The following is a 16,380-nucleotide window of genomic DNA, read 5'->3' as shown; positions in this document are numbered from 1 at the left end:
GAGGAATGTGGCCTTTCCCCCCTTGACACTCTTCCTCCCCTTGCTTTCTAAACGTTGCCAGTTTTAACACATGGATTCGCAGCTGTGTATCAGTTGTGCGTGCAATAATTAATTTAGGTGAATTGTAAAATTGGCTAAGCAAGGAGTTGAGGTCGCACACTTGCATGAGTGTGCTATGCATTTGTATACTGTCTTGCTTGCTTAGTGATCAAGAATAAAATACCACTTGGCTGTACATATATTAATTTTTAAGTTTAAAGCAACAGCTATAGTTTGGATTTTCATTGTTTCTGTTCTCTTTGCTAGCTTTCTTGGTTCCTTATCGCCAACCATTTAGCTTGCATGCTGCAAGCACAGATACATTCCTAGACTAATATCCCATCAGGAACTGGAGTGTGTAACATAGTGTCACAGTCCAGTTCACGGGCGATTGAAGTCCCGGCTGGGGACGTTGGGACTGGGGGCAAGATGGCGGGGTGGGAGGAGGGAGTCCAGAAGCCAGCAGTCAGAAAGCCAAGAGTCCGAGGGTCAGAGAGCCGGAAGTCAAGAAGCCGAGGGTCAGGAAGCAAGGAGTCATGAAGTCAAGGGTCCGAGGATCAAGAAGCAGAGAGTCACGAAGTCAGGGGTCCGAGGATCAAGAAGCAAGGAGTCAAGCGCAGCAAGGCAGGGAACGTGTTGCTGTGGCAAAGAGCTGAAGGGAAAATGCTGCCCTTATATCCCTTCCCAGCTTTCGCCACCAGGTGCTGTGAGTTACCAATCAGCCTCACCTGTTTGGCCACACCTTGCCTCTTCAGAACAAACTTAGGAAGGCTCCAGTCCTATTGGTCACAGGGCCTGGCTCCTGCACGCACACCTGACACATAGCTTGGGCATAGAATGAATATGCACTGCATGCAGTGTGTTCCAGGTTCGGTTTCTGACACCTGTTAAAAAAGGGGGAGAGAATTGGTGGCCTTCAGCTGCGGCTTGACCAGTGGTTTTCAAAGGGTGTGGCATGAGAGGATGGAAAGTGTGGCAGGAAGATTAAAGGGCCATCGAAGAAACATTTAAACACTAGTATATAAGAAAATTCTTTGCAGAATATGGATAGACACCTTTTCAAAATGAGAGCAAGAGCATCAGGTGATACTGAGGACAAATGTTTTCCAATGTATTTCTTGTCAATTAAAAACTTGGTGTGTTGCAAGCAAATTTTTTTATTCTGAAAGCGTGGCCCCGAGAAAAACAGTTCTGAGAACCACTGGGCTAGACCATAACTCAGATTATGTATGACACTGGCCATGCTGGTTGGGACTGAGGCCCACAAACATCTAGAAGACTACAGGTTCCACAACTGTTGAGAGCATGAAGTCCCTTCAGAGGAAGAGTCACAGTGGGACAGACTTCAGTGGACTCTCCTTCACTGGAGGTTGCTAAAGAGGTTGGATGTCCACCTATCAGGGGTTCTTCCCTCTGCAGCCACAGCAGGTGCTGTGATTCCCCAGCAATTTGACTTCACCCCTGGAGGTGCACTCCATTGTCTCTTGAGACAGCCGGATGCCAACAAAAATAGGTTTGGTTGATAGGGTTGCAATTAGCCCAGGTTTTAAAGGATATTCAATACTGGTGCTGTTAAGTTTTCCATATGTACTTTGCAGGATTCAGCTAAGTTGCTCCATGCATGGAACAACGTGTGCTTCCTCCTGCAGCCCCTAAATATGTTCTGGAGGGCTAGGGGCACACAGCGGGAGAAAGTCCTGTTGCACGAGCAGACTTTGTTCCCCACACACCTTAGCACTATGTTGAATTCCACCCACTGTTTTATACAGTGGTACCTCAGGTTACAGATGCTTCAGGTTACAGACTCCACTAACCCAGAAATAGTACCTCGGGTTAAGAACTTTGCTTCAGGTTGAGAACAGAAATCGCGTGGCGTTAGCGGGAGGCCCCATTAGCTAAAGTGGTGTTTCAGGTTAAGAACAGTTTCAGGTTAAGAACGGACCTCCAGAACAAATTAAGTTCTTAACCTGAGGTACCACTGTACTTTTAAAAACCACCTTGGGTGGGCTATACTAAAAAGGTGGCTAATTTTATAAATAATTAAGCAGATCACAACATAAGGAAAACTGTTTTCCGGGTGGGATGGAAGAAGTTGAAGCGGCACAGGGCTGGAATTTTCATTGGCACCCCCGTGTTTCTTGTAACATATAGTTCCTCTCTGAAAGTGCATGGAACCTGAATTCATCATGATGGATAGCCAGCACTCTCACCTTCACTACCATTCTACACTGAAGGAGTATGCATGGCAGTAGTAGTATACTATAAGTTTTGCTTGTTTTGAGCGATCAGACTTTGGAAATATATGTGCAAAGGTGACTTCAAAGAAGGCACTGAGCTGAGCTTTGTGTGTTTCTCCCACCTGGAGATTCAAATCGCAACATTTAGAAGAAACGGGCAACGTAGCGCTGCTAGTTCAAGGATGCTGTGTCGAAAAGAGCTGTTCACAAATTGATTCCAGGTGGTTTATTTTCCCAGTTCATCATCAATCTCTCTCTCTTTCTCTCTCTCTCTGTTTTGGCAAACAAGCTTTATTTACAAAAAGTAAACATATTAATTAGCACGGGCATGTAAACCGTCCAACAATATATAAAGCTCTCTCTCTTTTTTTATCACTCTCAAAACATAAAAAGGGAATGGAAAACGCCGAGGAAGAAATTTGTAAACTTAGAAAGCAAAGCCTGACTTCATCAATGCATCTTTCGTCCGATGTCAAATGCTAAACGGATACTGGCGTTTTGGTCGCGTCAAATTCAAGTTATTGCTTTCACAAAAACATTGCCTGTGGATTCCCCAGCAACAGAGGGGCGAGTCTTAGAAGGGCACGGACTGGCATTCCCAGGGGCTTAAATTTCAACAGCAATTCAGAGAAGGTTGTGCAACCTAGAAGGATAAAGGAGGGGGGGAAATGATTACACCTTCAAGGAGAACAAATATACCAAAACAATGCATTTTAGATGCAGAATGGCAACTCTGCTTTAGCACAGAACAGTTCATACCTGTTGTGTGACAGATAGATAACTTATTACGGTCAAAGACCAGCTCACATAACATAACACAATAAAAACAGTGTTCATAAAGATAAAATATACAACTGGAGAAGATTGCAGCAATAGCTCATGAGTTAAAATTGAGATATATACATAGACCCGTACAACTGAGATTTTTGTTGTTGTTTAGTCGTTTAGTCGTGTCCGACTCTTCGTGACCCCATGGACCAGAGCCCGCCAGGCACCTCTGCCCTCCACTACCTCCCGCAGTTTGGTCAAACTCAAGCTGGTAACCTCGAAAACACTATCCAACCATCTCATCCTCTGTCGCCCCCTTCTCCTTGTGCCCTCCATCTTTCCCAGCATCAGTGTCTTCTCCAGGGAGTCTTCTCTTCTCATGAGGTGGCCAAAGTACTGGAGCCTCAGCTTCACGATCTGTCCTTCCAGTGAGCACTCAGGGCTGATTTCATTAAGAATGGATGCGTTTGATCTTCTTGCAGTCCATGGGACTCTCAAGAGTCTCCTCCAGCACCATAATTCAAAAGCATCAATTCTTCGGCGATCAGCCTTCTTTATGGTCCAGCTCTCACTTCCATACATCACTACTGGGAAAACCATGGCTTTAACTATACGGACCTTTGTTGGCAAGGTGACGTCTCTGAGATTTGGGCTACCATAAAAAATTGACCCTGAGGCGCCCCGAAGGGCAATTTCAGCATTTCCCTAGTAAGCTGTTTTATTCTAGAGGATGTACCTGTTGTGTGTATAAAATATGTTGCTGCATTTTACATTTTATTATGTTTTTATATTCTGCTGGAAGCCGCCCAGAGTGGCTGGGGAAACCTAGCCAGATGCATGGAGTATAAATATTATTATTATTATTATTATTATTATTATTATTTGCACCGCCATAAACTCATTTTGTTATATTGTTATCATCGTTATTTATTCAGCTCCTGCCTTCTTGTTCCTTACAACTGGTAAAGTACTACTAAAGAGAGCAACCGCGTGTTGGCCAAATGAACATATGGCAATTTATTGAGAGGCTGAAGCTCAGGAGCAGAGCACAAGGCTTGCACGGAAAAGGACCCATATTCAGTTTCCAACATCTCTGGGTGGCTCTGATTCCTGCATTGCAGGGGGTTGGACTAGATGACCCTTGGGTTCCCTCCCAATGCTACAATTATAAGATTAGGCTTAGGTTGAGATGGACCAACTTCTGCATTTTTGTACAGTGTTGGTAATCCATGGTTTTCTCAGTGTTCTTTCCCCGCCCCCCAATAAATCGTGATTAAGAGCTGGGTTTTAATCTTACCTTCCAAGCCTCCAGCTAACAGCTGTGCCGGTGTTGGAACAGAATGATATATGAGGAAGCAGGCCAATATGCTTAGCTGAGATTCGTCAGTTGGCTGTCCACTTAAATAGGAGTGCAAGCAGACGTCGCCTCCAGCTGCAACACACAAGAGGTGAAGCTCAGATTTAGCAGATGGAAGCGCAGCAAAATGTTGCAGTGTGGAATGTTCCTGGTTCATGGTTCTGACAAGCAAGGGCATCTATGGATGCAACTAGGCTCAAGGATATCACGCACTCACTACCTGCTGATTTGCCCCTTATATACAATGCCCAGAGAGAGAAAAATATTATCTATTCTTAAGTGGTTCTCAGGCCTATTCCACCCAGGAAATAACTGAAATTAGCTGATAAAGACAAAATGCTTTTGTTTTTGTTTTAAATTTCCTAATGTTGAAACTGGTGTTTTTTTAAAAAAAACTATTAGCAGCAATATTAAAAAAAGCAGTGTTAAGAAAATTGGTTTGCATTTTTGTTTTGTTTTTGAGATTGTCTATTGGTTTTACAGTGGTACCTCGGGTTACATATGCTTCAGGTTAGATACGCTTCAGGTTACAGACTCCGCTAACCCAGAAATAGTACCTCGGGTTAAGAACTTTGCTTCAAGGGGAATAGAGGGAGAGGAAGTTCCACTGAACACGTGGAAGTTGTTTGGCTTGCACAATGACTTAACTGGATTCAGCCCATACAGAGCCAGATGTTTTTATTTTTGGAACAGCTTCAAATCATGGTAAGAACCAAATCATTTTAAGACTTTCTGGCTTACGCACGCACGCACACAAAAAACCCTTACTAGAGATTACAAATGAACATTGGGTCGTTTGGGGGTAGAAATTCATGGTCTTAGGAATTCATGGTCTTGGCTTAGCTATTTTGACATCAAGAGGAGAGTCATATCTGCCAGCTGCACAGAACTTGCTTCATTTAGCAGTAAATCCTCTGCTATTTTTACCTTGCAGCCACTGATCCAAGGTATTATCGATGGAACACTTAATCACAGGTAAAAACTCAGAGTTCATAAAAAGGCCCCGGTGTGGATTTTTCCTCATTCTCTCCTGGTGACTTCTTGAATTGAAAAACTCTAGAACCAACTTTATCTGCCACAAGTCAAATGTCTCTGACATTTCTCTTTTTTCCAGTCTTCTCACAGCCTAGCGGAAAAGGAAAAGGAGCTTGAATTAACTCAATACTGTTGGAGCTGCAGATAACTAGTTTATAAAATGAGTTGTTTAGAGACTTACATAATCAGAAAGCAAGCTTAGGGGGAGCTTGCAAGATCAGTGTCAAAAGGTGCCATGAATCTGCTACGACTACTCGTTCATGCAGACACGTTTCCATAGGTTAAAAATCAAGATATACTGCGATTACAAATGCAATAGGCTTTTCGTCTTTGCTTTCTTAACGGGCAAAAACCAGCAGGGAAAAAAAGCAACCACAAGCAAGGTCACACTTTGCTGAAATGAAAAGGATTGCGCAGCATGCTTTTACCTGGTCAATGGCGATGTAAGCCGGCAGCATTTCGGGATTTTCCTGAGTAACACACTCGTACAGGATAGAAGAGAAAAGGTCGAACACTTCCTGTTTCTAAAAAAATGAAAAAGAGGTACATGTTGCAGTGGGTGGGGAGCCAGATGTTACTGGAATATAACTCCTATTGCCACTGACCGTTGGTCTTGCTGGCTAAGTCTGATGGAATCCAATAACAACAACAAAACAACAACAACAACAACAAAGGTCGTGACTGACTCTGGGGTTGCGGCGCTCATCTCGTTTTATTGGCCGAGGAAGCCGGTGTACAGCTTCCGGGTCATGTGACCAGCATGACTAAGCTGCTTCTGGTGAACCAGAGCAGCGCACGGAAACGCCGTTTACCTTCCCGCCAAAGCGGTACCTATTTATCTACTTGCACTTTGACGTGCTTTTGAACTGCTAGGTTAGCAGGAGCACGGACCAAGGAACGGGAGCTCACCCCGTCGCGGGGATTCGAACCGCCAACTTTCTGATCGGCAAGTCCTAGGCTCTGTGGTTTAACCCACAGCACCACCCACATCCCTCTACTACTACTAATAATAATAGTAATAATTTATTATTTATACCCAGCCCATCTGGCTGGGTTTCCCCAGCCACTCTGGACGGCTTCCAACAAAGATTAAAAATGCATTAAAACATCAGTCATTAAAAACTTCCCTAAACAGGGCTGCCTTCAGATGTCTTCTGAACATCAGATAGTTGTTTCTCTCTTTGACATCTAATGGGAGGGCGTTCCACAGGGCGGGCGCCACTACCAAGAAGGCCCTCTGCCTGGTTCCCTGGCATCTGGTTCCCTGGCAAGCTGCCCACACTGGCATACTGCCTACTCTGCTGGTACTTTAATTAAACTTTGGAGAGGCTGATTTTGTCAACTAGAATGTGAATCGTCCCACCCTTACCTTCTTTTATTTTTAAATTCCTCCTGTGCAAAACCAGGATACTCTAGTCTTCCCAAAGCCTTACAATAACCTCCAGCAATTGTGCATTTACAGGCATGCTCTCTCTGAGAGTGGAGTTTTACGTTGGCTCTGCCGAAGCCTGCCTTTTAATATTTTTTTTAAGCTAGGTTTTGCACCTGACAACTTACTTGCCCCGTGTTTGCAGCCGGTTTGCAGAAATAGTCAGCGAATGAAAGCAGCGCAGGATCAGATGTAAAAGCAGAAATAGCTTCTGGCTGAAAAGGAAGGTGACATTTAAAATTAAGGATTGTTTCCTTCTTTGCGGTTCATGGGGAAAGTGCAATTCATACAACCCTTCCTCACTGCAGGCTGCCACCTCCCAGACGAATGGTCCAGCCTTCTTGGGAAAAAATGTAATGGAAATAACACTACCCCTTAGCAAAAAGCTCTGACCTGAAAAATAGATTCATGCAGCTGAAAATCTTGCTACCTTACCAGCACAGCTGAGCCAACAAAGTGGTATCATCTCAGCCCTTTGGGGGAGAATGAGACAGGCGGCTGAAACTTCCCCCAAAGCAGGTCAGTTTCTCATTTTGCACTGACGTGAGGTGCCACAGGGGCCAACGCGGAGACGTTTGGAGTCTTCCCGGTGAAATTTGCACCAGAATGACAGCTGCCTTTCACAGCTTGCGTTAATTTTCCAAAGATGGCTTTTCCTTATAACCACTGGCCTCACAACCCAACAGAAAATTCAGATTTATTTGGTTTTTGCTTATTATATACTGCAGGGGTCAGTAAAGTTTTTCAGCAGGGGGCCGGTCCACTGTCCCTCAGACCTTGTGGGGGGCCGGACTATATTTGGGGGGGGGAATGAACGAATTCCCAAGCCCCACAAATAACCCAGAGATGCATTTTAAATAAAAGGACACGTTCTACTCATGTAAAAACACACTGATTCCCAGAATGTCTGTGGGCCGGATTGAGAAGGTGATAGTTTGTCTACCCATGTTATATAGTTTATATTCATTGCAGCTTTTTTCACTCAACAGTGGCCATAAGGACTACCTTGAATGCCCGGGCATCCGCATTCCGGTGAGTGACAGTCTGCGCCAAAAGGCTTCGCCAACCCATTGGGTCCTCTTTGTATGAAAGCTGCCCAGCCCTCAGTTTTACATACAGGACCCCATCTTTTGAAAGAATTGATCTGCAAGAAGAAAGGAAGGTTTGGGGGGTTTTTTTGTTTCAGATTAAGAAGTTATCCATGCTAATTCACATATCTTGAGGACAGATTATCATTGCACCATGCAACACCTGAAAGCATTACAAATTCCACACTCAGTTCCCTACCACAAACACCGAGGTGAAGCACTGTTGTTTTTATTCTGCAGAGTTTTATCCCCTGATATACGTTTATATCCAACATGGAACTCATTACGTTCCCAGGTGGGCTCCCATCCAGGTACTGGCCAGACGCACACCTGCTTAGCTTCAGCAAGGTGGCTGCATCATGAACCCATAAGCCAGGGGTCAGCAACCTTTTTCAGCCGTGGGCCGGTCCACCATCCCTCAGACCATGTGGAGGGCTGGACTATATGGGGGGGGGGGAGATGAACGAATTCCTATGCCCCACAAATAACCCAGAGATGCATTTTAAATAAAAGCACACATTCTACTCATGTAAAAACACGCTGGTCCCCGGACTGTCCGCGGGCAGGGCTGAGAAGGTGACTGGGCCGCATCCAGCCCCCAGGCCTTAGGTTGCCTACCCCTGCCATAAGCTATGCATTAAGAGTTGTTGGATAAGGATATCTGCATGCCTACTGCCATGCAGAGGATGAAAGAGAAAGCCAAGAAAAAATGGCGGGGATCAAATGTCACAAAATGGGAAGGAGCTATGGAGGTTAATCAGTGACCCAAAAAATAATTCAAAAGGGGAAACCCAGATTTCCTTGAAAGTTCTTTTTTTGAGCAGATTTCTTGCTCTTTTTTTTTCTTTTTTTTTGAAGTAGGAAGACCATTTTGAGGGATTGGTTGGCTATCTGCCCTAGATGCTTCCAATTCTATTAGTCATTTGATTTTATTGCCTGTTTTCACCCTGCTGATATATTAGCAAACCAGATGGAAGTGTGTGATATTCCTGTTGCTGTTCTGTCAATTTTCACACTGTGTAACACCTTTGTTCCGGCAGTCTGCACTGGATCCATTTTATAACAGGCACAGAGTTGGATCTCATGTGAATTTCACGTGCAAAAGGGAGGAAACGTCTTCTCTGCTTTGCAGAAGATGGGAAAAATCCACAGGTGTTCCACACATAGGAGAAAATTGCTGGGTCAAGGTTGACATTTATATATATATTTAAAAAAAACAGTTTAAAGCTGCATATCTGCTTAACACCAGCCACTGGACAATTCCTACAAGCAAACAGATTTTCCAACAATTGCAACAGCAGCTTAAATTTGGACTCTGGTTTGTCTGCAGTGCAACTGTAATTGTGGGCTGATATACTATTATTGCAAAAGCTTCACCAGGACTACTTACTTTAAATGGTGTGTGCCTCTGCTTAAATCAATCAGCAGTTCCCAGTATCGGGGGCCTTTCACTCTGATCTGGAAACATAAAATAAAAATCAGTTACACAGGGAATTATACATATTGGATGGAATCAAAACACCACGGGCAGTGTCACAACATGCATGGTTTATTACAGTGGTTCTCTGCCTGTGGGTCCCCAGATGTTGTTGGACTACAACTCCCATCATCCCTGAGCTCTGGCCTTGCTAGCTAGGGGTGATGGGAGTTGTAGTTCAACAACATCTGGGGACCCACAGGTTGAGAAAGGCTGGTTTATTAGACCTCTAGGAACTGTACTCCGTAAGTCACAAAAGATGCACCTGAGATGACATTCCACCAATGATCTTTCCATCCCTTAACTGGAAATCCAGAGCGGGACTGCAGGTGCAAAATAGTGGGGGTTTTTGCAAACCAAGTTTAAAAGCAGAGTTGTTAAACCGAGCAACCTAACCCCAAACCCTGTCTCCACTAATTCTCATGGTATCGCACCCTACTTTCTATAATAAATATCAAACCTATGATGTCGTAAGGTGGCTTGCTAAGGGACTATACTATTTCCATCCATTGCATCTTGGAATTACACTATGGCTGCTTCTACCCCCACCCGCAACTGTGCTTGTTGGGAGTTGTAGACCAAAACAGCAGGAGAGGACCCAGCAAAGAAGGCTGCCATAAAGCAAGCTCCGTCATATACCTGCTTCAGTAGGTGGAGTTCGGGAAGAAGAGTGGGTGCCATCAGTTCCTCGGTTGTTTCCTCATACCACTGAGTTCCCTTTGGTGGGTGGGGGGTAGAAATACAAAATAAACCACACACTTTAGTCAACCTGTATCACTGAAGAAAGCACATGACAACCATGCTGGCTCAGAGGGACTGTGTACATTCTGCCCCCACCCTTTGGAAAAGTCCCCTTCACCCCACAGAACCAAGTCTACCTTGTAGGTAACCTCCAGCAGTGAGTAGCAAGGCGTATCTGTATCCACGTCCACAGGGACAAGGAGCCTGGGCTCTGCTGCCAGAACATACAGATGCCGCAAGGCCTGAAGGTGATACCTGTGCATACAAAGAGTGCAGTTACTGCAGGAAGGTTATTTTAAGGCTCCGTCATGAATCTAACTGCATTCAACAGGCACCGGGAAACTGAAATAAAGCCTCCCAGGGTGCAGAACGCATTATCTGTTGCTGGGTCCAACCGGGCTTTCCCAGGATCTTTGTTTTAACCAAACCTGCTGGTTAAGCCTTACCTGTTATCCGTACTGTGAACTGGGAAGTGAGGATACACAGCACAAAGCAGGGCAGCAATGGAAGAATTTGAAGTGCTAAGTGAGTACCTGCAAAGAAAGAATATATACAGTCATACCTCATGTTACATTTCCTTCAGTTGCGCATTTTCAAGTTGCATCCCGTGGTGACCCGGAAGTACCGGAAAGGGTTACTTCTGGGTTTCGCCACTCGCGCAAAATGATGTCACGCGCATGCGCAGAAGTGGCGAATCGCAACCCGTGCATGCGTAGACACGGGTTGCGTTCTTTTCAGGTTGCGAACGGGCATCCGGAACGGATCCTGTTCTCAACCAGAGGTACCACTGTGTGTGTGTGTCTATATATATATATATATATATATATATATATATGTGTGTGTGTGTGTGTGTGTGTGTGTGTATACATATATGGGGGTGGCGCTGTGGGTTAAACCACAGAGCCTAGGGCTTGCTGATCAGAAGGTCGGCGGTTCGAATCCCCGTGACGGGGTGAGCTCCTGTTGCTCAGTCCCTGCTCCTGCCAACCTAGCAGTTTGAAAGCACGTCAAAGTGCAAGTAGATAAATAGGTACTGCTCCGGCGGGAAGGTAAACGGCGTTTCCATGTGCTGCTCTGGTTCGCCAGAAGCGGATTAGTCATGCTGGCCACATGACCCGGAAGCTGTACACCGGCTCCCTCGGCCAATAAAGCGAGATGAGCGCCGCAACCCCAGAGTCTGTCACGACCGGACCTAATGGTCAGGGGCCCCTTTACCGTGTGTGTGTGTGTGTGTGTGTGTTTGTGTGTGCAATAAAAGAGCATAGAATTGGTGCTTATCCCCGCAAAGCAGAAATTAAGGTTATCAAAGATATTCATTTCTAACAATAAATGTCTGCTCTGTAGGGCTGTGCAAGGCAGCCCTAATTTAGTTCAGGGCCCAATGCAATGATCCAAATCGGGTCCCAGACCAATTCAGTCCCCAAATCTAAACAGAGGTGTTGCAGACTCCTAATGCTTCATTAAGCTTCTAAACCAAAATTAAGCATGCAGTCATTGGCCGGGGAGAGAGAAGGAGACCTGCCAGTAGTGAGTCTTACCTGCATCATCTCCTTCCCCCACCCCTCCTCTTTGCTGGCTTACAAACCCCACCACCACTTTTGATAGACGCAAATCGCTCCAGGTGGACCTGACCTGGGGCTGCCTCAGCACGAACAGGACAAATTCCAGATCCGCCAAATGAGTCCAGGGTCCAGGATTTGTCCAGACCAGATGCACAGCGCTACTGCTCAGCCCCTCAAATATTTACCAGACACCTTCCTATGCTTTTAACTCCTCCCTGTACTTCTGAGTCCTTTAAGACTGGAAAATGCTGGTGGTTCTTCTTTTTTTAATAAAACAAGGCCAAAGGCTACCTCAATACTGCAATGAAGTGGTATACAAATTTTCATAATAAATATTAATAATAACATAACAATATCTACTTTGGAACAAAAAAAAGGATTGTGGACGTAACGAATACGCAGGGAGATATTGGGGTGTTCATATGCATATTCGCTTTGCGGGGGAAAGGCTTCCCTTTGAAATGACGTTATTACCTTCCCCCTCCCAAAAAGAGGAGCCCGAGAGCCATATGATGTGCCATGTGGAACCCGTAGTTCATCTCCCCACCAGTCTTCTTGTGCATGAAGCGGCAGAGCTGGAGGACCTTCAGGTTTCCTGATCCCGCCATCACCATCGCAAGAGACATCAGCACCACACTCAGGCAAGTCTCCAGGTTGTAGTGGCCTGCCTTGAATATGGACACAGAGGAGGCAAGTGGTCAGTTCCACTTGTATCTCCTAAGCAGGCAAGCAACACAATCCCAGGCTCAGGAACAAGGAAGATCTTATTCAGTAATAATAATAATAATAATAATAATAATAATAATAATAATAAATTTATTTATATCCCGCCCTCCCCAGCCGAAGCCGGGCTCAGAGCAGCTAACAACAGTAAAATAATACAGCATTCTAAAACCAATTCATTATAAAATCAGTTCAAATCAAATTAATGGCAACCATTGGGCTAGAGTTCTGTGAGGATTACCAAAGGAGAGATCTCAAATAACCCCTGCTTTAGAATAGCTGCACTGGTTTCCAGTTCATTTGCAGGCCCCCTTCAAGGTCCTCAGGTGTGCTTAAAGCCGTAAACGACTCAGGCCCCAAATATCGGAAAGACCACATCCTTCTCTACAGACCCTCTTGGGCACTGATATTGGGAGAGGGGCCCCTCTGTCCTCAGACGCTTGGGGGTGGGGGTAGAAGCCTGCAAAAAGGACTTCTCTATGGGAGCCCCTAAGTTACAGAACTCCTTCCCCACAGAGATGCACCTGGTGCCTTCATTATACAGCTTCTAGAAAATGATACAAGACGCACCTCTTTACCCTGGCTTTTGGCACTTGAGATGTTTATTTTTTAAGACTCCCCTTGTTTTTATGACTGGAAGTTGTTTAAAACTGTTTTTAATATTGTGTTTTAATGTTGTAACTTGCTCTGGGACCTTAGGGTCAAGAGTAGGCAATAAATAAATAAAGCAAGCTGTGGAGCAAATTCGGAACAAGTAGCCATTCCTCTTCTCAAACTCTTTGTTTAGCTAGCAGAAGGGTAGGTTACTGCAGTACTTGAAGACGTGTGGGGTCAGGGTAATGGTCCAATGATCCCTCCCCCCCCCAAAAAAAATCAACCAAAACAGCATTATAAAATTTTGGATTTTACTATTAACAATAGTGAATCTGGAGAAACTTACTATGGAAGCCGTAGCCGAGGACAAACACTTCATGAAATCTTTTGCAAATGTGTACTAGATGGAGGAATTCAAAATTGGCACATGTCAGGAAAGCGCAAGAAACAACCATGGGGCAGGGAGTGAACCTGGACTCTCAAGACATGCAAACCACTCACTCGTCCACCCTGCTAAAGTCTCGCCCATAAATATGCATCGTTCATTATTCTTTCGTAAGATCAGAATCAGAAGAGACCTGAAAGCCGCCTGGCCCTGAAGCAAACATTTCTAAACCTATAATCCAGAGGTAAGAAGAAGGGCTTCCTCAGTTTTTGCCCCAGTTTCATCAAACCACACACACACACACACACACTGCAGCCTCCCTTTGCAACCTCCCAGAAAAGACGTTAAAACTGTGTTTCTTCAAACAGGCACCCTATAATGTTCTGAACATTATATTATTGCAGTAACAAGACTGTAGGTTATATTAAATTTGCTGCTGCTGCTGCTGGCCCTTTGTGGATCTGTGCCAGCAGAAAGCAGGCATGAGCTAGTTGTCCCAGGCATGAGATGCTGAAATGTCATTCATCATTATGGTCAAACCATCCACATGGCTCAAGCAACGTAGTATGGAGGAGTTGGAAGAAACATCATTCCCCAACCCTTTTATTCTTTTAGGATAGGGGTGGGGAACCTGTGTCCCCTTCCCTAGAAGCTGTTGGACTCCAATGGCCTCTAGCTCTGTTCCGCAGGGAGCTTATTGATCAGGGATGCTGGGAGTCATTGCACAAAAACATCTGGAGAGTCGCAGGTTTCCTACTCCTGGTTTAGCATGTATCAATATCAAGCTTGCACAGGGATCCGGCAGTCACAACTTGGCCTTGAAATTCACAGACACAGAACAGAGGGAAAGTGGGGGTTTGGGGAGGCATAAATTAAGTGCCCTGGACTTGCATATTTCCCTGAGATTACGTTACACTATAGAATCATAGAGCAGGGAAGGGACCACAGTGGTCATCTAGTCCAACCCCGTGTAATGCATGAATCTTTTGCCCAACATGGGGCTTGAACCCACGACCCATCCCTGCAAGTCTATGATAACAAATCCTGACCAGCTACTGATGCACTTACCAAGCAGTTAAAGGCAGCTAGGTTTTCTGAACCGGCAAATCGAAAACCCAAAGACAAACAGGCCCCAGCGATGATGTAGACATGAGCCTGCCTAAAAAAAAATGTTCGGCATAAGGTGTGTCTTCATATACAGTTAAAAGATTATATCAAATTACACTGGCTTCCACTTCCTCTCTGGTTAAAAAATATATCATGCAATTGAGCTACTTCTGCAACAGGAAAGATGAATTCTCCTAAAAAGCACTGGAGGAGAGAACTGACCTGTCTTAGGAATGGTCGCAAATAAGCCTTTGCTCATTCAGGATGCTGTTGCTACACACACTTTTCCATGAATTATCCCATGACTCAGCTGTAATGTTCAGGGGTCCAAAACCACACGGGAGTGGTCAAGCATGTGGAACTTCAAAACAGTAAATCAGGGCTTCCATTGATCCAAGCAACTGGGCATGCCCCTGTGGTTGTGGACCTTTAAGCGTTACAGAGGTGCTGTGGGATGATCCTGCAGGAAAGAGGCTTGGGTTGGGAAAGTAATCTTGATACAACCTGGTTTATATATTTTCAAGAGGTTGTTCTTATGTTGCTAATACAGTGCAAAAATGCAACCGAACCCTGGGGCTTTGGGACTAATAATAATAACAATAATACTTTTTTATTTATACCCCGCCCTTCCTGGATCAGAAAACCGGGCTCAAGGCGGCTAACAACAAATTTAAAACACTTAATTGTAAAAGCAGCATAAAATACAGTATAAATACGTGAGTAACAATAAAATTCAAAATTCAGAAATCAATTTGGGGGAAATCCATCTAATAAGCATTAGATAGTCACCAGGGCTAGCTGGCTGAATTAGTCCTAATTGGGCCAGCGAGGAGGCCAGGGGAGAATTAGCTGTGGGGTCTCAGAGTGGGTAATCTCCACAAAATGGGAGGGGGAGGGAAATAAAAGATCAGGCTGAATTCAAATTAAAGGCCACGCAGAATAGCTCTGTCTTACAGGCCCAACGGAAGGAGGTTAAATCCTGAAGGACCCTAGTCTCATGGGACAGAGCATTCCACCAGGTTGGAGCCATCACTGAAAAGGCCCTGGCCCTGGTGGAGGATAGTCTGACTTCCTTAGGGCCCAAGACCTCTAAACTATGGTTATTCATGGACCTTAAGGTCCTCTGCGGGGCATACCAGGAGAGGTGGTCCCATAAATATGAGGGACCTAAGCCACAAAGGGCTTTAAAGGTCAAAACAGCACCTTAAATCTGACCCTATACTCCACTGGGAGCCAGTGCAACTGGAAAAGCACTGGGTGAATATGCTCCCATGGCAGGGACCCTGTGAGGAGCCTTGCTGCAACATTCTGCACCCGCTGGAGTTTGTGGGACAGCTTCAAGGGCAGCCCCGTGTAGAGCGAATTACAGTAGTCAAGCCTGGAGGTGACCGTCGCATGGATGGAAGGAAAAAGGAAGACTGGCAAAGCCATTTATTCAGCACATTTCTATTAACTTCCAAAAGCTCAACAAGCAGAAGGAGATGCCTGCACATGGTGCCTGATCGCAATACATTTGCAGTACAGGCATTTATGCGTGTTCAATTCCCGCACGCATGGGAAAGCAGCAGGGCTGTTGCGCTTTCCCACACATCAGCAGTTAGCCAGGAGTCTCAGCAAAGCCCTGCTGCACCTCTGGCTCACGAGGAGACATTCCCCAGAGGGGAGCAGGACTTGGCTGAGCAGCTTTGCAGACACGCAGGGAAGAGGTTTCAGCGCATGCCAGCTGTACAAGATCCGCTGCCTCTCTGGCTCATGTGGATCAATATATTTTTTTTTAACAATAAATTTTTATTTATTACTGCAGCAAGAATTTTGTTAGCGAAGAATTGGAAAACACA

The 16,380-nt window shown here is 45.1% G+C and overlaps 1 protein-coding gene across 6 annotated transcripts in view; it reads right to left on the bottom strand.

Annotated features, from left to right (window-relative positions):
• Window positions 1-2,547: 2,547 nt before the first annotated feature.
• Window positions 2,548-16,380, bottom strand: part of ANAPC1 (anaphase promoting complex subunit 1) — a 54,643-nt gene continuing 40,810 nt past the window's right edge. For 5 of the 6 annotated variants that reach the window (XM_053383459.1, XM_053383461.1, XM_053383460.1 and 2 more), the window contains exons 36-48: window positions 14,504-14,594; window positions 13,397-13,450; window positions 12,208-12,401; window positions 10,618-10,704; window positions 10,309-10,426; window positions 10,070-10,147; window positions 9,344-9,411; window positions 7,871-8,009; window positions 6,994-7,080; window positions 5,865-5,960; window positions 5,329-5,527; window positions 4,342-4,476; window positions 2,548-2,919 (exon numbers count right to left, since the gene is read on the bottom strand). In XM_053383459.1, the coding sequence (XP_053239434.1) occupies window positions 2,804-2,919; window positions 4,342-4,476; window positions 5,329-5,527; window positions 5,865-5,960; window positions 6,994-7,080; window positions 7,871-8,009; window positions 9,344-9,411; window positions 10,070-10,147; window positions 10,309-10,426; window positions 10,618-10,704; window positions 12,208-12,401; window positions 13,397-13,450; window positions 14,504-14,594 (1,462 nt within the window). In that variant the 3' untranslated portion in view covers window positions 2,548-2,803. Of the gene's footprint in view, window positions 2,920-4,341; window positions 4,477-5,328; window positions 5,528-5,864; window positions 5,961-6,993; window positions 7,081-7,870; window positions 8,010-9,343; window positions 9,412-10,069; window positions 10,148-10,308; window positions 10,427-10,617; window positions 10,705-12,207; window positions 12,451-13,396; window positions 13,451-14,503; window positions 14,595-16,380 lie in introns of those variants that run through there. The other variant, XR_008329740.1, reaches the window with a different exon arrangement.

Source organism: Podarcis raffonei, chromosome 3 (assembly GCF_027172205.1).
Source record: "Podarcis raffonei isolate rPodRaf1 chromosome 3, rPodRaf1.pri, whole genome shotgun sequence".
NCBI lineage: Eukaryota > Metazoa > Chordata > Lepidosauria > Squamata > Lacertidae > Podarcis > Podarcis raffonei.
This window is presented reverse-complemented; position numbering and strand designations above follow the sequence as displayed.